Genomic DNA, 23,900 nt, shown 5'->3' with positions numbered 1-23,900 from the left:
ATTTATCGCTCATCATTGAAATAATACTTGTGAAAGAAAATTTATTAAACAGTGGTCTAAAGGCAGTTTAAAATAAAGGTGTACAATTGACGAGCTTAATGCCATAAGGCATTCTCTATCAGCTAACCATTAGGTATAATACAAACAGAAAGCGCCTATTGGGCAGTGGCGGGAAATGAGAAACCTATTTTATCCAACATAGGTAAGTACTTTTCAAAAAGACTTGGTTTAAATATACATAAATGATACACGAATAATAAGAGAAAAATAAATATAATATACATATATACCAACAGGCAGTTAAAAAGATATGTTAATGTCAATGTTTAGTGGCAAATGTATGTTTAACTCTTTTAATATTTTGGATATACTTATTATATATAAAAGTCGTGGGTGCCAGGCCGAGTAATACGAATGACATATCATTTCCACTCCACCGATGTCATATTATTGTTCATACAGTTATAAATGTTATATGATTATTCTGTTTTAAACTTAAGAATTACAATTTGTGCACGTTTAAATAGGCAAACAAGCTGACAGCCCCGTCCCGATAGGTAATAGTGATATATCTTCAAACCTATCCTTCAAAGTGGCGATAGACGATATAGAAGATAGAGCTCGTAAGCATAGGACTTTATACGTACTATATATCTACGATTGTCTTGCTTCGATTTTTTCACACTTCTATTCACAATTCTTTATAAGATATATAAAACCCATTGTATATTTATTTTTATTTCATTATTTTACTCACATTTTCACATATGTAACGATGTCAAAAACCGCAATAGTTACTTTCTTTGTACTATAGTAACTTTCGCCACATCGTTATACTATACCCTTTCTATGTAGCTTCCTATATTTTAAAGATATATGCAATATTGTACTTTAGTCTATATAAGATTCAATCTAGGCTGTATCAGTGATAGGTCACTCTCTTATCAGCCTTTATCATGTGTCCGCCGTATAATATTGGCATTATTTTAACTTATCGCTTGATGAATGCAGATTTTCGCTAAGATAATCATAAGTCAATTGATAATCTATATAACTTTTCATGATAAACAACATTTAAAGTAACAGTAAAGGTACGACGTAAGTTATAAAACAGAAATGTATTATAGATTCAAGACAAAAAATAACATTTTATGTAATACTAACCCGAAATGGAACTTTTTCCTTAGTATCTATTAATACTAACTAGGTATAGTTGTCAATAAGTCTCTAACCTGTATAGAAATCACTACTGCAGTCGTGAATTTAGAAAAACCTTTATTATGAAGTTGTGATGCGTGATGACACATTTCAACACTATGTATGTTTTATATTTAATATTGCTCCTTGTGATATATATATCGCAAAGAGTCATATAAAATATAGCCTGTATAATATATGTACTTTGTTAAAAAATACATAAAATTAATATTTACATTAAAAATAATATGAGGAAGAAGAATATGTTATCTAAATGATGATGAAGTAACAACGAACATATTATTTTAAATATTTAATGTCATCTAGTTGTTCATATACACTCGTATTTTATAAATACTTTAGATTTGTAGTTAAAATACGCATTACTTTGTTTACAGCTTTCAAATTGTAATTGTTTATTTATGTCCTTTTTGTAGAATTTTCTTACCACTTAACAGACGTATACATAATGATATCTGGCAAGTACAATGTTAAAGCCAACATTCCTAAGTTTCCATAGCAATTTTTTGTTTAAAATTAATAAATAAAACTGAAATTTTATTTCATACTTTTTGTATTTCAAAATAAAATGTTGACAATACAACAATCTTGTATATAACAGATTGAATTACTTTCTCTGACATGGTAATTTCATAATTCACATGTATACTTCAAACGAGATGTGACATATTTTACACGACTATGTGAAAACAGTTTGCTGTCTAACGTTCTTTTATTCTATAGCTCTTACTTTATCTCCTTATCCATCAATAGCACGCCTATCTACATTCCTACTAGGTCAGGTTAGACTGGCCTCAATAGCCTTAGTGAATTCAGCGCACTTGTTTTGAGTAGGTATCGCTGAGTGTACATTGCCTGAAATTGTGCCACGAGAAATAAAACCTCACGCATTATGAAAATGACTGAACCTTAAAGGGACATATTAGATAGCTACTGCTTTTGTGTTTATTCTAGATTTATGTAGAATTTAAGATAATATAAGGAATAATACATAAAATAAGAAATTTTAAATTTGACACTACTATGCCAAATAAGTTTAATGTAAATTATAAAAGGAGCATGTTATCTACAAGTTATGACACCTTTTTTTAAATCCAATAATAGCATGAATAATTATATCGATATCCTATATTCTGAAAGTTCCAAATAAGTAAATCCTTGATAAGCAACAGTTGTCCCACAAAAATTTACAAAGATTGTCTTTGTTAAATTTTTTATACCTAAATAACATATTTACATAGATAGATAGATATATTTTGTGATTAACAACATGAATAGTTATTTTATTAGTAGTACTTAAGCCAATACAATACAAGCAAGTACAATACTTGATACGAAACTTCATAGGAAATTCTTTCACGTGTTGAATTGTATTCACAGCCTGAATTTGTTCGACATAATATAATACATTATTGCATATTTAACAACACAGATGTCGAACATTCACAAGAACAGTTTGTTGAATTTCTCATACTTGACTCGTTAATTGTCCAAAAATAACCATTACTCATGAAAGCGCCCTGTAATGTTGGCGTCACTCTTTGGCAGCCCTTTTATTTGGCATTCATAATATGAGGACATGAAGAGAAATCTACGGTGCATAATTATCATACATATATTATAGAGAAACCAACAGTGATATTTTTGTACCAATGGTAAAAATAACACGGTTTGCTATATTAATACTATATCCTGGATAAATAGATGTTTATGACTTGCATATGCATGCCGACGAAATCGATCCAGGTGGATTCAATGCAGGAACGTCATTTGTCGTCGTTTCAACGTGCTTTCAGTTCATGATCTGCATTAGTTAATAACTGTATACACTTACTTGTACAGTCACAAAAGGCGACCACATTTGTACATAAATTGTGAAACAACCTTACAGATTTATTATATATTTATAGGCAGATTCTATCAGAAACATATATTATTAGTTCTACATATTAATAACTAACCTATGTAGTTGTGTGTATTTTTTTCTATAATTTACTGTACCTTGTGTGTCCTTTTACGAAAGTTAAGATTCATCTATAATGAATTTTCAGTAGGTACTGAATTTGACTGCTGTGTAAAATACGACCAAGATATGATTAGTACTCAAAGAAGAATACGCAATGCGCATATCCGACCCTGACACAACTAAAGAATTGCGTGAACTTACTACTAAAACCTACACTGATTTTGTTACTTATTAAAATTATAGTGTTTTTATATTCTTATTTTTTATAACCAGCGACAAAGACAATTCACACTGCGCTATCTAGTCGTTGTGTTATGGGTACTAACATTAGTCGTTTTTAGGAATACTATTGTCACCACACGGATGGTAAGACCACGGTGCCACTATCGTCACTTGATTCCATCAAAGTCTCTGATTGTTTGTCATTTGTTATATTTAAAAAAAGTTTTATTTACATCAATATTTGTATAACCGTTGTATCTAATTCACCATCTGAATGGCCCATTGATAGAACTTCACACCTAATAAGACCTGCTAGACATTCAACATCGCGTCTGCTTTTCATCGCAAGCAAGGCTCGAAATCAGATTCTTTAAGGCTATTTATAGATGCGTTCAGTGTGCGATAGATATTCATAGAGAAATCGGTAAATCAAGCGATCTTTGTTCAGAATACATTATAGAGAACGTTATTACTTCTTGTTAATATAGCTTCACGATTTAACTTCTAATAATGACTATTTTAGCACAAAACTAAATGCCTCAGTGGTTTAACGTTTAACTGTATATTATAATTAGTGTTTTTCAATCAGTACATTAAATAAACACGTTTTCAATTGTACTGTAGGCGTGTCCTTTATACGTGGTCCAGTTAAGCCCGAAAGATGTTTGGTTAGATGCGAATTACTCGAATCCCCAGCAATGTTAATAGTTATTATTCATATCACATTGTATGTGTGTATTGAAAACTCACAGTAAAACGGTAAATATCCCGTTATAATTCGGTTTTGTGATAGTGAACATCACTGAATTCTTGTTCCCAATTTCAGATTGATATAAAAGTCTTTTGATCTATATTATGGGCGGAGACAATTTTGGTGACAACGTCGAGAACTATTCTAGTGTACCTACTTCATGAATATATTTAAAAATATAAACTTGTTATATTAAAAACGTTGTCCAAGTATTTTTTAGTACTTATACAAATTTTACGTTTAATTAAGATATATCAATACAATCACGACATTACACCAATTAACAGTTTCCATATATGAACTTCATTACTAGATTTCACATCTGTTTTATTATTTTTAAACCTGTCCCATACAATATGCAGATTAATAAAGCCTTGCTCTACATTACACCATATTTTACGGCTTTCGCGCCGTTAAGTAGGACGTGCATTTTGTACGTGACATAAAATTTATTCTCATAGTCATGTCATCTATTTCTATCTTTCAATTTTTCTTATTACGCGGTAACGGTTCATTTCAAACTTTCTATCAACTGTAAAAGTGTCGGCAGTTTTATTGAATGCTTTATTCGAAAATATCACCATCAAAGCGTAATCTAAAGAAGACGATTCAAGTATTAACGATTCATATAAAATACAAGTAAACCTCAGTTGCTACCAAAAGTAATAAAACTGATAGGTTATTGCCATCATAGTCTAGGATGGCGACTGCAAAATGTCCAAGTATTGAACCGGACGGGCAGTAAAATTGCAAGGAAAAGTTGGCATCGCGCCAGTCGACTGCGTACAGCCATCGTATAGCACATTTATTGTATGTGAAAAGGAAACTCTTATTCCTTATTCATGTTGATACAACACTTCGTATATTGAAAGCGAGAATGCTTCGCTATCTCAATTGTTAATGAAATTATGCAGATCGTAGTTATAATTTCAACACGATCGTAGATATAATTATTTCACTACTAACAGATACTGATCTACCAGAAAAAGAAATGTTCTATGTTAATGAAGTATATACATACACACTGTTCCATTTGCAAACATGACAGTTTCAATTTTCTAGGAAGTAAAGATACTTAGGTTTTATTAGGTTACGTATAACTTCAATTTCATAATTACATTAGTCTGTCCAAAGGAGAGAATGATTGTTAATAAATTTTACACTATTTTATTACGTAAAAAAGATAAAAGAATTAAGCATTTGAGAGATTTTAATATTCAGGCCACAATTGTAACAATATATAGTGACAATAATGAATATAGTTTGTGTACATATGCATACAAACTGGATAAAAACAAACAAGGTGCAGTAAGTTCCATTATTATTTTTGTAGACATTATTACGTAGCTCTTTGTGTACACCTATACGACGGTATTATAGCAAACACGTGATGATGTTATTTATGAGAAAATGTTTATATTTCATATACAAATTCCTGTTTTTCGGTCTTCCAAAGTCAAGTTTTTTCATGCGTAATAACATAAATTATAGTACGCTGCTTGAATGTTTTAATGACTGTAGGGGAGGAAGGATATTAATTTCGATCCAACGCCGACGTGCACGCAAAGCGAAGCTCTTGTCGCCCCCGCACACATAACGAGAATATCTGACTACCTCATCTACATTTTATTGACCGCTGATATGAAATTAAGGGACTAATATATTATTCCATGATTTCATTCATATATTTAAGGAACATGGAATCGTCCATGTTTCTTAAATATATCACTGAAATCTACTCCAATCTACAAATTAATCCATGTTCAGTCCAGATATCTATGGATATTCAGATAAAATTACAGCAAAAGTAATATCCTCGGATTGCAAACAAACAATCTACCAATAGCTATTAGTCAATAAACTATCTTCCTATGTGTAATTGTATGGTGTACATGCCTTTCCAAAATGATTCTTATTGCCTGTACCACTAAGTCTAATCTGAACTTGCCACTATTTAACTTAATCATACACGTGTAGGTATAGTCAGATGGAGATGAAATAAACTCCTATAGTAATAAGAAATTCTCGGTAAACGGTCAAAATAAGTCAATTTTCTGAGCAAACACGCAAAATCGTATAATAACACATGTTATTGTTACGACATAGAAAGGCTTTAGCAATTCAATGTTATATTTGTAATCTAATTTTAGTTCAGCTAATACTTATGACCTTGATTGAATATATTAGCTAGCTAGGGTATAACCATAAAGCAAAAGGTCAACTAAACACCACGCAACTATTAGGGCGTTACGAATCATTACAGCCACCAGTATTACTAAGGTATTGGATTTATTGTATAAATAATAAATATGTTCACTTCTATAATATTTTTCTATTTAACTGAGACATGCTACAATACTATTTGCTATGCCATTGTCGGTAAGTATTTCAGTTTTTAATTGCCCAAATATTAAAATGTTTCTTTTCATCTTCTAATACGATACTATAAAAATGGGTATTCCCTTCTTAATTCTCAGTTCCTCGTAGTCATATTGTTGCACGGATCGTGGGTGGAGGGAGGGTGTACGCTATAAACCCTAACCGTTAATCTTGTGTAGACACGGTTCCATTGGATTCTTTTTAGAAGCACGCACACGATGATTCATGAACATTTTAGGGGAAAGTTACATTTTCTTCATGTCGTTATTTTAATTACTTCTAACTTAGTAAGTACAAATATAACAGTTATCAAGGTATAACCTTAACAGCGGGTAATTCCAAAATAATAAACGTTACTCAGTGGATTTGATATCAGTTCTTTCTACTTACGTATCTTAAAACTAGCTAAAACAGTAATTTTAAGTGATAATGCAACGATATTTTTTATATTTGGATATAAATATCATAATGTGTATGTCTTAACAGTAACAGGAATACAATATGGAACTATTATTCTATCTACTGTACACTGCATTTTTAATTTAATATGACATAGTTTTTATAATTTTGCCGAGTGAATTAGTAAGTATAACAAAACAGTATTATGCATACGTTACACTATTATTTAAGAACGGTAACGTACAATCTTTTACTCTGTATACCAAATAAGCAAAAGCCAAAACACAGCAAAATTATCGTAATTGATTTCCTTTATGTATTTTTGCTTCTGTCGCGGCAAACATTGCATTAAAATTTATTGGGTTAATTAAAAGCATTTAGAGTATGTGCATGTGTGTATAAAAAAGATATTTTTTAAGAAGTTATGATGATGTTTAAGATGGCACTTGTAACCATCTGCTTGTTAGAACACCTTGCTTGTTACATTCTCTCATCATACCATTTTTGGAACATGAAAAAATTTATAGCGCGAAGTACTTCGATCATTGACATTTCTATAATTTCAACGTTACCTTATAGAACAATGTGCGTCTCTTTAGAAAATAATATTGTTTACAATTATGTAAGATTGCAAAACAGTAGATAATATACACTATATAGGTATGTATCTATCTGTATAGCGGTTATCATTATCAACTGTTACGCTATCTTACATAACTATATTAGTAAATAATAAAAACCATGCGATAAGTGGACATATTAATCAATGGTTATTAAATATATTATAATTATTGGTGGCGCCTACGTTTAACGTACTCTAACGTAGGCGCCGAATTTCATACAAATCTATGTCGGTCATTGAGTAACAAACATTAAAAATCATAAACATCTACTCAAACTTTCACATTTATAATATTACCAAGCAGGAATAATAAATTAATTATCTGTCAAACATTACTGTATTATCTATATGTAATAACAACACTAATTATATTTCAGTTAAAATTTCAATTCTATAATTTAATAATTGATCATTTAAAAAGGATATTCTGGTTACATGAATCTTTGAGAGGTACAGAAAGAAACTGCGATGACATTACTGTTTGTACTACGAGTAAGAGTAAACTTACAAGGATTTAATATTATTCTTTTCCAATATTAACAAAGTAAATATTGAACAATCAGATATTACGTCAGAATAAATAAAATATCGTATTATACTATCGAATCTTTTATAACAATCGTTAAAAAAGTTGTTACATCTCTATTTTTCTAATATAAGCAAAGTAAATTTTAAATAGCCCCAGACTGCTGCAGCTAAACTAGAAAACAAAGAAAACAGTATGTCTAGTCTAGCCGACGTCTGCTCATGTGTTAAAGATAGATCTTCCTAAAGTAATACAGAACTTTGAACAGCTACTTTGGATTCAACTGAAAATTGGTAACATTTATACTATATATGTTACTCTTTTTATTTGTTGTTGTGCACGACCGACCTTTATCTTTTTTTATGTAGAAATATATTGTTTGCTTGGGACACCGCACGGATGTTACAAATATAAGGATAACAATTTATTTTTTATAAATACAGCCCATGTTTGTTGCTAATCAATAGCTTTCTATAGGTGTTTTTTTTTATTATTAATTTTTTTTTTTATTATAATGATGATTACTAAACAAATAAATACAAAAAGTAAAATTTGTTGTTTTATAATATTACAGTAGACATTCTGTCATTCTTAATATTTTTAATAATTATTTTTTATGTTTCTAAGTTACTTTCATATTAAAACCATACCTATAAATACAGCACTAACAATGTTATAGTTCACAGTTGCTATTTAAAGACACTATTATGATGGCATAGCCATTCTAAAATAAAGTAGAACACGTTCAGTAGGTAGCATTATAGAATTAAAATTGGGCGTACAGTGGCATTACATAATGATATGGAGGTAAAGAAAAAGGTACAATATGAAGCGCTCTTCAAACATCGTTACACAATGAGCACGGGAGTACCTGCGAGAACTTTCGCCGGAGTCGCAATCTTGAAAATCAGACACGCACAACTTCGCAGTTCGACAATTTTTCTTCACACATGCAAAATTCTTGGTTATCTGATTTTACCAGTTTTTCTTAACAATATACTTTCTTTAACTACTTCGTTTGTACCATATTTTTAATAAAGTAGACTAAGTTTTCCTGAAGTAATTAAAATAAATATAAAATTTATGTAAGTAAGTAAGTAGATAAAAGATCACGCTTAAATAAATACATATGTCTTGTGCCAATTTTAATCGGATTGTATTCCATAAAAAAAATTGTACTTAAGTATTTTAAGATTCATATCATGATAATTATTTACTGTCTGATTCTTAGTCGGATATCCTCCCATAAGAAATGAATTTACTGTAATACCATACTGTCAAGCCAGCTTACTGTAGGTTTTCTGAATTACCTCACTCTTAAACAGATTAATTGCTTTGTTTTTCTAGATTAAAAGGAATTACTCTTACCCTATAATCACATCGATTTATTTTAAGGTAATGTAACAAATAACTATATTTTCATTTTTATTTTTGCAGTAGTTATCTAAAAGGAAAGTGTGTTTATTTATTTATTTGATAAGTATTTTTCAACGGCATTCGTTGCAATATTTGCTATACAATACTATGCATACAAAATATTAGATTACGAATAGGTACATAAACTATACTTTACATGTTCTTGTAGAATTTTGATTTTACTTCAGTTCTTGACAATCCTTCAAATAAATCTCCGTTCTTCGAGTATTTGTGTTATAGTCTTGTTTACTTATATAAATATCAAAATTTACAACTGTTTTACTTTTATAGTATATTGTGTTAATCATTCGTTTTAAAGGTAGAAAATCTTTACAGGGTATAATGCTATCGAATGTTGTTCATTAGCTGCATTATTTGAAAACACAAAACAAGTTTTATTTATTCAAGTCCGTGCAGAATGTTTTAGGTTTGCTAGTTAACCTTGATATAAATTGCGTGATATCGTTGCAATCGAGCAAGCTGAAAGATTTGCTAACAGCCTGAGTTAACATTACACTACGTCAGAGCCGACGGAGGAGGGTGGCAGGATATCGATTGGGTTTCCCTCAGACAGTGTGCAATACGTTAAGGGTAACTGTACAGGTAGATATTTGATATGCTTACGACTCTTCTTGAATATTGTGTATAGACATTTACAGGGTTATAAACAATAAACAGCTGCAACTTCGTTCTTTTTATGACATAAAAGCTTTCCGAATGAGCGGTAGTTTAAAAAGATAATAATGAGTATTTAAAGTGCCTAAATTAAGTTAAAGGATTCTCTATTGTATTCTATTCTTCTGTAATTTACATCGTTACCACATGATAAATTACAATATTCACATATTGTAGGTTTTTACCTGGTGGGTACCTGATTAGAATGACTATCTTTACTGATTTAAATATTTCAAACTGTTTGGAACCGTCAATAATATTATAATAACATTGTTTATTAACACATTTGCAAATCAGTGCTCGTTGATATTGATAATTCTAAATATTAATTTAAATTATAGGTACTTACATTTTAGCAAATTTCATGTACACAATGCCTTCATTATTATTTAACGATATCTATCAATTACAATTGGAGCATTTTATAGATTGTCTCTTTTTGTCTATTATTATACTTAAGTAAATAAAATAAATAAAAATTATGCACAAAGAGAATTTCGTTTAAAATACAAAACGTACATGTATCGGTAATTTAACGTAAGTATATTTTTAGCTGCTAATAATATATTAACCGCTATTACAGTGTATTATAGTAGTTTTGGAACCTATTTTACCCGCGTATTTACACAACTAACAATATTTATACTCATTGAACGGTTATTGTTCATGTTTATCATATAAGTTACCCAAAAAATGTTTTATGATGCGACTGCTGTAGTATTTCAATAAGACTTGTCTTGTTATGTGAACAATCGGTGGGTGTTGAATAAACTATAAAACCTTCGTCTTTCATCATGATCTCTGGTTCACTTCCGACCCCGGTCATTGTGAGTAAACAAGAGATTAAATCTACATTTAAATTATCACTAATTTATACGAATCGCTCAGAAGTTGAGAATGGATCGTTTTGTTTATTACTTCAAAGACATGTAATTTCTTTAATAAAAGTATAACGAGAAAAAATAGTAAGTACAACATAATTGTAATAGTATCTCCCACAGTATACAGTACTATGGTAGTGTAGATTTTATTTCTTCAAATTCATTGAATTCAGAACACTATACTAATGATATAGAATATTTTCTTGATTAACACTACGTTAGAGATAGACCAAACTACAATATTTCATATAGCATATTGGGAACATATCGCTAAACATCGCTATTCTATAGTGACAGAGAAAGTTAATCAGGCGAATGTACAATCTATGTAACCAATAGTACTTATGAGTCATATAAAGATGTGACTGACAGTAATTTGTCGTATATCTTGAATCTTATCGGTAATTATCGATGCATTATGTATTTGTGAAACTTCATTAAAGTTTCATTGCACAACCGTTCAATCTACGTGAGTATATTTTCTTCACTAATACTTCTCGTTCAATATAAATGTGCAATGTATTAACATCCAGTCCTCAAAACTTTTACACTTTGTATTTGTTTAAAAAAGTGTCTTTAATGTTTAACAAACAAGACTAGTTCATATTGTTTTAATACAATTTCATTATTCTCATTCATCATCTGATGAATGAAGTCGGAAGATAGCCAATTCTTTGAGACTATTTTAGTTTACGTAAACATTACTAAATGACATATTTTCTCCAGATATTTTGATTCAAGAAACAGTTTGGTTTTTTTATTTAACATATTTTTAGGTCAGATGTATCAAATATTAAATAATAAAATCGATTTAAAATCTCCGCTCTTTTTCGAAGTCGGTTTAAATTATTGTTTAATACTTTGGTTTAAAGCTCCGGTCATAATAGACTAATCCCACTAACACTAAATTGGTTCCACATGAATTTACTTTCATAAGTCTTAGATAGAGGCAAGAACATAACATGTATACACATAGATACTAGTACCGTTACGTAATAAAAGCAGTTCCGCTGTATTGGTTTTGGATAATAATTGCTTTTTATCAACAATATTATTACTAATTTATTACTTCGTTACTTAATTATTTTCCAACCTCAATTCGTAGGAGCATAATATGTACTTACATTTAGTTACTTAATTTTAAGAGCTTGTCAACTAAGATATATTAATAGAGAAGTAACGTTATTTCTAAGAGATATAACGAAATAGCGTTTCTAAACCTGTATGCTAGCTGCATTCCACTAAATATTGCATTCTAATATCCATTTATTTTTTAAAGAAGTATTCGTATGTTTTTTTATAAATGTGTGTGTTTATGTTAATCTTTATCATCGTAATTTGAATCTATGTATGATATCTTTATGACTGTTATTTCAAATGTAATAGCAGGCATTGTCAATACTCGTCGTCGAGGTGAACGCAATAATTAACATGCCCGCATTTTTCTCTGAAGTTCATATATTTGAATTCAGCATGCCAAGGGGCGAGTCTATTGTTATCTCTGGTATTAAATTTGTTGTTTGACTAGAGAGTTCGTCAAAAAGACAACTTAGGTATATAGATTATATCAAACGCAGAACTTTACGGTCTAAGTGTCAGTAGCAAACCTCTAGGCCCCGATGTTCTCTTGTGTCTATGTACTCAAATGTAATATATTCCATATGGATCACCATATGGAAGATAGCTTCATTCTTATTGTATTTATGATCGTGATGAAACCGCGCCCGACCTCGCAGGCACAATTGCGCCAATGAGACGACGCCGGGACCAGTCATCGCAATTTAAATCATTAGAGCGCCTCTAAGCTATAATAAATGAACGTTGATGTACAGTGCAGTCTAAATATCGTCAACCAAACATTCAGTCATGAACAACTTTAAAAATCTAGGTAGCTACTACTACAAGACAGTTTAATTATAAGTACTGTCTTGAAATATTAACTATTAGAATATAATACAAATAAAATTATTATATAATGAAAGAATAATCCCTCTGTAATTACTCTGTAAACAATTATTTGCGAAGCGACCTTGCATGGTGTTCGTTGTTCAGACAAGGTATTTTCGATATTGGACATATGTATACTACATTACTTTTTAAAAAATGTACCAATTGAGTTTCGTGCCAGTTCTTCTCAACTAAAGCAACTAGCCGATCTAGACAGTAGGGATAGAGACAAATAATATGACTTGTATAAGTTGCTGAAAGTGTTATTATATGAATAAATAATTTTGACTATAATATATTTAATTGCTAGAGTGAAATGTTGAAGGCTAATATTATAAGTGAACTTTAATGTTACGGTTACCGAATTAGATAAAGTAAGTAATTTTAAATATGTAGGTACCTATTTAGAGAACATGAATACGTACCTAATCAATTTAGTTTATACCTAGCTAAGTAAATATTTATTTTCAAATTTCCACTTTATATCCTAGTATAACTGATTCAGAACTCATTTACGACTAATCCTGTACAATATTTTTATTTTAGTATAAGAAAATGATGTATGTTACCTTTTCTAATGAACAATGGGTCGTTTGGAGGAAACGAGAAGGAAGACTTGTTTCCTTGATGAGTATGTATGAATACTAAATTGTACCTACCTATATACATAAGTACTTATAATGGTAATAAATATATTTTTTATACTTCATAGTCGTTTTACCACGTGTGTATTTTTAAATTAATGTTTTATGTTTAGATACTCTTAAAAACGCGAAAGTTTGTGAGTATGTATGGATGTATGTTTGTTACTCTTTCACTCAAAAACTACTGAACGGATTTTGAAACTTTACAGTAATATAGTTTATGCAACAGAATAACATATAGGCTATAAATTTCACGCTGTTGAAGCCGCGGGCACACCTAGTAGGTATATATAATACTTACTAGTTTTTCGTCGCTGTAAACTCGATATTTCCTGGAGAATTCCCAAAATTCCAATCTGATTGGATGTTTCTGTTGATTCCTCACTGGATTAATGAGGAATCAACCCGAAAAATACATCTAAACTATATTAAAAATCTGTTCAAGTAGTGGAATTGCACACTGTATTGTTTTTCAAGTTCGAGCAAGCCGTGATATTATACCCAAACATAGACCATACGACTAAAACTGTAAGGTAGAATTTAGCCTACACTAAAAACTTTGTATATCAATATTCAAATTAATCTAAGTACCTAACGGCGCAGTATGCCAGATTTGGTTCTTTAATCAAGGTACAGTTTACTCTCGGTCACTTATATAGTATAGTTTTAAATTGGTGGATAACATTATTTCGGTCCACCAGACTACTTGTCAGTGAGTAGCTTATAAATAGCGGTATATCTACATCTAAGGTAAGTATACAAAAATGGTATCGTTAAAGAAATACCTACCTACTCATTAATTTTGTCAATAATTCAACATGAGATAAAGAAAAGTACCTATATAGTATTGACGTGCAACAATACAAAGTGTATGAAATATAATTTAATAACAGTAATTTAAAGGTGGGTATTAGGTATATTTACCATTTGGGCGTAAATCTGTGTAGGTCTTGATCCGCATTTTCTTTTCCCAATGTATCCTTTTTGATTGTTCGATATAAATGCACTACAATAAACCAGGTATCTTCATCACTTTACACTTCAGCACTTCTGAGGGTAAACACCTCACATTTTGCGTCTCCGATTGATTTTATTAAACCATACAAGTCAGAAAGGATACAAGTTACTAAGAAAATATTATTAACAACCACTTTTCACATTGTTTTTGCACGTGACAAAACACAAGTAAAGACACTGCAAAGTAAATTAAATATTAAAATTTAGAATTCGGCGTGGTAAGGCCGCGATTTGCTTGATTTGACAGCTGCGGGCGTGCTATCCCAAATTCCCGATCCAAATATTGGACGATGAATGAGCACGCTACGTGTGAGAGAGACGCCAACAGAAATGAAGTGAGTTGTGGGGTTTGGGGATCGTATCGGGAACGAGACGGGACGCAAATAGAACTGGATTAATTGGAGAGTATACTACGACCGTACATCATTAAAATTTTGATACTTAGTTGCAATGTTAGTAGTTGTACATTACTGCAATTTAAAACAGTCATGTATTGCAAAATTTATTACGGTTTCCGTATTCGCAATGAGTAATGGCTAGCCAAATTACAGGTAATAAAAAAGAAATCAAAGAATATTTTAATGGGGAAAGGTGTATACTAGTATTGGTTATTATCAAATCAAGCTAATCGGCCCGTTTTATTTATGTTTATAGAGTGTTAATGTGATAAAGTAAAATATAAAAATAAACTGACGTTGTTAATCGGATCACGACTACAGCACCGCCGTATACGTCAAACGCGCAGGCGCAACGCGTGTAACTGACGTAGGCTTGCGTGCAAACTTCACTCCAGTCCAATAGCGACTTTCGCGGTTCGTATTTTTGCAGAAGGGTGCATAATAAATGTAATAAAAAAATGCATTAGATATCTTTGCATTGTGACTTCCTATATTAACCAGGTGTAAATTTATAATATTGTTGTTTTTAACCTGTTTTGATTTCTAATAAATATTTGTATATTATCTATTTCTTTCAGACGAACGAACAAATGGGTTTCATATTAGCAAATAAAATATTATCTTTATTTACAGTTCTTTATTATAAAACAAAGTGGCCGCCACTGTCAGTTCGCTTATCTTTAATAATCGCTTAATAGATTGAGTGAATCAAGAGGGAGGTTTGTATGTATTATAATAATCAATGATTTGTAATGCAGCCTTGCGACCCAGGACTTGTCGCGAGTAGTCATAAAATAGAGTTAATAGGTCATATTTTGGTTTTTTAATTCTCTCTCTCTCTCTTGTGCCTTATTAGAGCCTTACCAGACATAAATTTTGTGTGAGGTCGTCTGAGAGTTCTACTAGTAGTTCTAGAGGGACCTGTGTACCTCTGTGTCACTTGTCTAGCTGCCAATTTTAATTGTAAGCAGTACAAGTTTGAAAAGTAAAATTACAGTGTATGGAGATGGAGACATACTCTCTCCTCAAAATTGTGCCGAAGATTGTAACTTACCATAAAATGGGAAGCCAATTCAGTTACTTAAAATGCCTAATTAATTTATGAAATGCAATTTATAGAAGTCTGTAACAGCCGTAAACCGTAGGTACCTACAGTAAAAAGAATTGTAACGGTATGTTTGCCAAATCAGTCACAATAAGATGTTGAAGCCAAGTGAATGACCTCAACATTCACGACACGAATTTGGAACAAGACTTGTTAATCCTTTGTAAGAACCCCAAAAACACGGATATGTCCTGAATATGTATGAAAGTTTTAAATTGTCTAGGATTACTTTTTGTCTTTCCTACGTTCATTTCTATTTTTTACTTATCTAGGAAGAATAAATGAAAAACAGATTGTACCTAAATGTTTGTTATAAAAATCAGGTACTGTTCGGTACTGACAACAAACTATAAAATTCTATTATCAATATTTACTTTATTTACTTCTATAAAGATTGGTCACTTAGTTGATTAATTTTTAATAACTATAAGTCTATTTATGGGTGAAAAATGGAATTGAGTCCGCTTGAGTTAACTTTATACATTGGCGGCACCAGTGGGAACAAAAGATTGAAAATATACTGTAAGTAAGCCCATCAAATTTGGATGAATTTATCAGAAACTTCCCATATTGGTTTTCAGGGGAATTGCGTGCAGATCGACCTGATAATCTTCATTGCCAACAATGGGCCTAATATACCTTTTTAATTATCCCCTGCCCCATTTGAGTACATATTACGTTGCCAAAGTGTATTAAAATATATGAGGGCCTTTTTAATCAATTTACAAATGTTGTATTGTGTTCTAAAATCTAAACAATATATTACTACTGCCATCTGGTGTAATGTATATGTATCAATTGCATAAATCTATCAATAACTTCCACTGTATTGCACTGACTGTAGCGTGTTGTATCTTGATATATATTGTTAGTATGTACAGATAGATGTCGCTTCAAGCGTTTCGACTGTCGCTGTTTTGTTAATCATAATAACTCTTCATACCTATTAAATTATCTACATCATATGTGTACTGACCTTAATAAGGTTTAAAGTAAAGGTCGAATGTACCTATGTATTTTGATAATTTTGTAAATATATTATCGTTACATCAAATATTAGATAGAAGAATGAAGTTAGGTAGGTACATAAAATACATACAAAAGACTGACTTACATTGAATCATAAAACTTATTAAATAATCGGTTACTATCTGTACAGAGTTTAGGTTAAGATAATACTTATTCTGTTACAAACATATACAAAGAAAATGAACAATTGAAATTTACTTAGATATTAGAAATGCACTTGGGTACTATAATTGTAACTAACACCTAAATGTCATAAATATAGACTCAATATAGAATCGGTTACATAAGTATAAATAAACAATATGATAATGTTTTTTGTTCCATCAGATTCACTTAATTATATCAATTAATGTAACATGAGTTATCTGTTTGATAGCATATCTATGTAGGTGTTTATATTTTATTAATTTAGCTTATTCGCTTATTACCTTTACGTCGCTGACGTTGTTTCTTATGGTTTCGTCTTTTCTTCTGTCTTCTAAGGCAATCAGTCATAATAACAGTTGTTTGTAATTGCTCCTCGGAATATACATTTCGCGCAACGTCTAAAATTTTCTCGAACAAGCACAACACTAGAGCAATCATTTTACGTCTTTTATACCTTTATGCAATGTTATTAAGTTTTATCTCAAAACACTTTCGCAAGAACTTTTCTTTTTCTTTCTTATGTTCAGGTTTAGAGGAAAATTTTTCACTTTGTGTTTCTTAATTTTTATTCTATATAAGGTTATCTTTGCGCTCAACATAACCTCGACCGTATGTATTGTGATACTGCACTGCACACCTCGAAATAATGATTCACAGAAAACTCTTCAATTTTATTTTTAACACACGAATTAATAAGTTTATCTTCAGGTTATCACTGACGTGAGCTGCGAAGAAATGTACATAATGACTGCGTAAACATAACATGATCTATTGCTACCGTGGCCTTGGTTCAAAGCATACTTCACACACACCAGATAATCTAATATTCAATTCTATAAATCTATAATATATCTGCCAGTACTTATATATCTAATACTATTATTCATACTTGATATTTATTTACTAGATAAATAGATATATTATAATAAAATCGAGGTTATAATTTCTTGTAATTATAATTGATATGAAGGGAAATCTACATCATGTACATGATAATAAGTACGATCAATGTCAATCTAATTATTGAGTGCTCTCGTGCCCGCACTGAGATGACTTAAAAAATTATAACCCAATACCATTGTAGGAGTTTGGTTTTGGAAAGAACCAACTGTCTAACTGTTTAATTAATTCATAACTACACTAAAATAAATTGTATCAATCAAGTCTATTATGTAATTCACATTTTAAAAATATAATATATCTTTTAAATATCTAAGAGATATCAAATAAAGATACAAACAATCTCATATATTCACAGTCTTAATAAGGATTAGTTAGTAAATGAGAGTCCACAGTACGGTAACTAATGGAGTTACCAAATTACAGAAAACAAAGAAATAACCACAAAGATAAATAATACGTACATATAATGCTTGTGATAAAATGTGTAGTAATTAATACTGTTTATTCAGAACAGATTTATTTTCATATCAAAACAATGTGTCTGTGATTGTAATGTTATAATCCGCGCTGTTCACTACACGAGAGACTGATTCTATTGACAAATGACAATGTATCTATTTCTGTTTTACATTATACTAGTTAATCGCCCGGGTATACAAGTATTATACATATAAATCTTCCTCTTGAATCACTCTATCTTTTTAAAAAAACCGCTTCAAAATCCGTTGCGTAGTTTTAAAGATTTAAGCATACATAGGGACGGCCAGACAGCGACAGCGACTTTGTTTTACATATACTATGTGTAATGGATCGGTAGACTGTATGGGTGTCTAAAATGATGAAAACACGTATAGAATATATATTTAAATACAGTTGCGAACTAATAAAAATATCAAAAGAGTTGTGGCGGTGGGTCTCCAACACTATGTAATGATGGTATATTTTTCTATACGTGTATTTGTCACCTGAATCCTCCTAAACGGTTAGACGGATGGTTTAAAAACAACGGAACCAGTAGTCGACGACGTCTGTCGTGTGCGCTACTATAATAATTTAATTAATAGTCTAGGTTTATACCTACTTACTGTAAGCCATTTAGGTTTAACATAAGTACCTATTTAGTTATATCCGAGTCCTATATAATCAAATATGAAACTTGGATGTCAATAACAAAGCCAGTCATAAAAACAGAGGATAATGTATGATTACATAGACTACTGTTCAAAGTATGCTAATACATATAGTAGAATTTAGAAAATGAAGGATTTAAACAAATTATTAGTTCTAAATTTAATTCTATCTACTATTACAAGGCTTATGTAATAGTAGATAGAATTAAATTTAGAATGATTTTGATTTTAAATTGATAATCTTCTATAACTTCTATCATCATCTGCTTCTTCCTTATCCCATTTATTTGGGGTCGGTGTAATGTTTTTCGCTTCCATTCATCCCTGTTCGCAGTCATCGCGTTATTTACTTCCTTTCTTACCATATCATCTTTCACACAGTCCATCCATCTCTTTTTCGGCCTTCCTCTGCCCTTATAACCATCCACATTCATATGTAACACCTTTCTTAAAATATTCTCCTCGTTCCTACGCATTACATGTCCATACCATGATAGACGATTACTCTTCAACCTCTCTGACACCGGTGCCACTTTCATACTTCCTCTATACTTCTATAACTTCTATATGAACAAAAATTAATTACCAACTGTTGAGCGCATCACATCAGGACGACTGTTTTTTTGTCATGTTCTACCTAATTTGTTACTTTTCAGGATATCAAATATACTCTTAGACATTCAAAAAAGGGAAATTTTGGGTTAAAAAAATCGTGATAATAATGAGAGGTAATGATAATTTCACGTTTACTTGGCAGGATGTGTGGGCGCCTAATCACTATAATAAATAAATATATCTATATCATTTAATAATACATAAGAGTGTCAATACATTCTATTTGCTTTCTATGAAATGTGCTTTGACTTCATAAGTGTAACAGTCCGCTTTTACCAAGTCATATATGGGGCGAAAGTTTTTGTATTAAATAGCATTTATGATTTCTATTCTCTATACATAATATAGGTTTACGAGGTATAATACACAGGGACATAACACTTAATAAATACTAGTAATAGGTGTAGTTAAATAACACGTAATAATTGTAAAAATAGGAGAAAATTGGGCAGTTCCATAATGAACGGAATGTTATTTTATCTACGTTAGAATAGACGAGACATTCCGTCAATGTCAAATGAATGTAAAGGTTTAATGTACCATTATAACTTATCAGTTGGGTATATCCCAATGAAGTCATATATGTATAGCTGTATTACAGTTTATTTAATTCTTTCATTCTAAAGGGAACGCTACATTATCACTGATTGTGAGAAGTATATGCTATATTTATTAATAAAAAAATATGGATTTTTATAGAACACTAAACTTCAATATAACCATTTATATACACAGCATTACATGTGCAAAACAAACAGACATATGAAGTCATCATTCTAATTAATTAAATAGTGTACTCCACAATCAACGAAATTAAATGTCATAAGATGGAGAAGAACAAGACGAAGAAAATAGAATAAACCCGGTTTTATAACAAGAATAACGTATAAAACGGAAAAAGGTCCTATAGCTTATAGGAACCCTTTTCCGTTTTGGAATGTAGAATCTGCGCGTGCATCCGCAAGAAATCCGGAAAAGTGGGGATACACTTGCTTAGTGTAAATTTACCATAACAGTCATAATTTCCTTGATGATGGCGCCAACCTTCTTACTGCATATATGATATGGTTAAAATATACAAATTATTATTGCGCTGTATATCTAAGCAGTAAGTTTCCTACTGGGAGTAAGTTCCGTGAACTATCGTGATTTCCGTCGTACATGGATTGTATTATAATTACCTACTTTATAAGTATAACTCTTTATACTTGTTACAACTTTTAATTACCAAGTTATTGTACGTATATATATTCAATATTATTTAATTTTGTATTTAGAAAATCACAATAAAGTGTTTAGTATTGGCATTTGCAAATATGTTGTAATTCAATACGCAAGATCTAAAAAATGTAAAAGCAGACTAAAATTTGTGCCATAACTGTAATATATATATAATAACATTATTTTCTTTCTTACTTCATAATAATTTTAGATTTCAGGTTCAGGTATGTAATATACCAAAATAGAAATATGAAGAATAAGAAGATATAAAATATTGATATACTTCTAAAAAATAATAAAAAAAGATTAAAACTTACCCAACATTCTGTTAATTTCTCCTTTTTCAGTCATCCTCTTCATCCAAGCTATTCATTTCTTCGAACGACACTTTAGACCTGTAAATAAATAAAAATATTATTAAAATATATGAAACAACTACATATATATATTTAATTTTCGTAGGTATACATATTCATATTTTTTTGAAAACAAAAATAAATAAGTAACATTGCCCTACGTTTGGAGATACGAGGGTGTTGGTGGTAAAAATTGATTTTCCGATTTTCCAGTCAGTACGTATATAGGCACGTACCTAATCCATTCATTATAAGTATAATATTAATTCTAATATTGTCAAAATACAGCATTACGTTACATGGAACATAGTTATGTACCTATTAAGAATATTGTGTTTCATTATAACAGTAGTTAAAATAACAGAACTGCGAATAAAGTCGTACCTTATCAAATTGCGAAATATTCGTTAGAAACACTATAAGCACAACAGATTAAGTAACACTGACACAAAACGGAAACAATTGAACGAAGTACATAGAATTATGTTTGATATCTTTATACTGGTTAACAATCACATGATTTTCACTGATTAATATTACGTTTTTAAAGGAAACATTAGGGATAACATTGTAAAGATTTTTCAGACCATGGCAGAGGCATCGCGTTAAGGGTTGGAAGTTTAGCCTGCGGAAACAACCGACTACTGCCGATAGGGGCCGAATGTAAATGTCAGACAGTGTCGGAGTTAGAATTGTGACCTCTTTAATAGAACAATTAGTACCTCTATTTTTCAATTTAATTCTTACACTACTTTAATCTTAAAAGAGAGCCAAGCCATAGTATACTGATGAAGCTGATAAAAAATAACTAGGAATCAGGTTTACATGTATGTTTAAGTGTATATGTAGGTAGATATAGCTATGAATTCTAGTGCTAACACAATTTGGCAGCCAGATTCAACGACATGATGTTATATATCTTAACAGAAATTTACTACCAACCGGTAAATACTTTGATGTTGTCAATAAAAATATAATTTCTGTTAATTATTTTAATATTAGAAATATAAATAAATACAGCAAAGTTCTGTTATTGGCAAGTTAACTGTTTGTAACGTTGCGTAAAATATTACGATAATGCAATAGTTACACGATATTTTACGACTAATGCAATGATGCATGCCATACCAACATTCAGCGTACAATTTCAAAAACCGCACAAATGCATTGAATGTATAGTAACTTATACCTACTTCTTATGTGTTTAATATTATAAAAAATATTTTCTTCAAATTAACTAATAAATGAACACTAAAATAACTGAGTTCGTCCCTGGAAATTTACCACCCTGCGGAGAGGTCGTCGCCATGTTTTTCACGCATGCGCCTTAATTTTCTCGTATGAAGCAATCACTAACTACCATACCGTACTCCATATTACAGTGGTGTGTTACCAGTCTAATATAATAAATTTTAAATATTGCAACCGAAATAGTTTTTATATATGGGTAAAATTTAAAATTTTGTAATTAGAGATTTTTTTACTAGTACGCAATCGCAACTACAGAATCCCAACTGACAGAAGGATCGATCGATATTATGACGTCATGCCATTGAGAGCGAGTGAGGAGAATGTATTTCCGGATACGGAAATAGGTATGCATCTAGTTATAAATATATCTAAATCAGGTCTATTTATAAATTTCAACTACTCTTATTTTCTGTAGTTCTGATCTTCTCTTATTTAAACCTTTTAGTTTGAAGAATAAACTATTGTCGCCTCTATCCATAAATACTTTTCTCTCCTTCAAAAATTGCATCTCGAAAGATTCTTTTATATTTACAAAACTAGATAATATTATTTATCTATAAGATTTTTTTATTTGAAGAAATGTAAGTTAATGTTTAGAAGATACTCATACATAAGAATATTTATATACCATTCTATTGATAGACATCAGTTTCGTATAACATGTTTATTTCCAACTAACTTCAGACAGAACAGAGATCCTCGGTATGATTGTATTTTATATTCATATTCGGAATTTCTAAGTCTGATATTATTATATATATCTATTTAATTCTTTTACTATTTTATATATACATTTTAAATATTGAAGACGTTGAATTACATTATATTAATTAATATCATTCACGATTTTCTTTTAATAGTTTTAAAACGTTAATATACGCAAAACGCAACGCTTTAATAAACGCAATTTTAATATAAAATATCGTCATTTCTTAAGTTATATAAATAATATCCTAATCTCAAAACAGTCTGGGCTTAGTCAGTCTCTAGGTAATTAACGGATGCGCAATACGCGTGGTCGATAATATTTAGAAGCTGAGCATAAACTGCGGCCCGCAAACGTTGATAATAACGTTATACAC

General features: G+C 30.5%; 1 protein-coding gene across 5 annotated transcripts in view; it reads right to left on the bottom strand.

The window, feature by feature from the left end:
• The window catches only part of LOC131847891 (uncharacterized), a 71,637-nt gene extending 50,038 nt beyond the window's left edge, over positions 1-21,599 (bottom strand). For 2 of the 5 annotated variants that reach the window (XM_059197586.1, XM_059197587.1), the window contains exon 1: positions 21,529-21,596. In XM_059197586.1, coding sequence (XP_059053569.1) covers positions 21,529-21,571 — 43 coding nt within the window. In that variant the 5' untranslated portion in view covers positions 21,572-21,596. Of the gene's footprint in view, positions 1-14,570; positions 14,841-15,357; positions 15,411-21,528 lie in introns of those variants that run through there. The other 3 variants (XM_059197584.1, XM_059197585.1, XM_059197583.1) reach the window with 3 other exon arrangements.
• Positions 21,600-23,900: the final 2,301 nt, after the last annotated feature.

The sequence above is a fragment of the Achroia grisella genome, unplaced genomic scaffold (genome assembly GCF_030625045.1).
Source record: "Achroia grisella isolate CSIRO2021 unplaced genomic scaffold, CSIRO_AGI_Agris_v1 utg544, whole genome shotgun sequence".
NCBI lineage: Eukaryota > Metazoa > Arthropoda > Insecta > Lepidoptera > Pyralidae > Achroia > Achroia grisella.
Note: the sequence above shows the minus strand (reverse complement) of the source record. Positions and strands in the feature narration are given on the sequence as shown.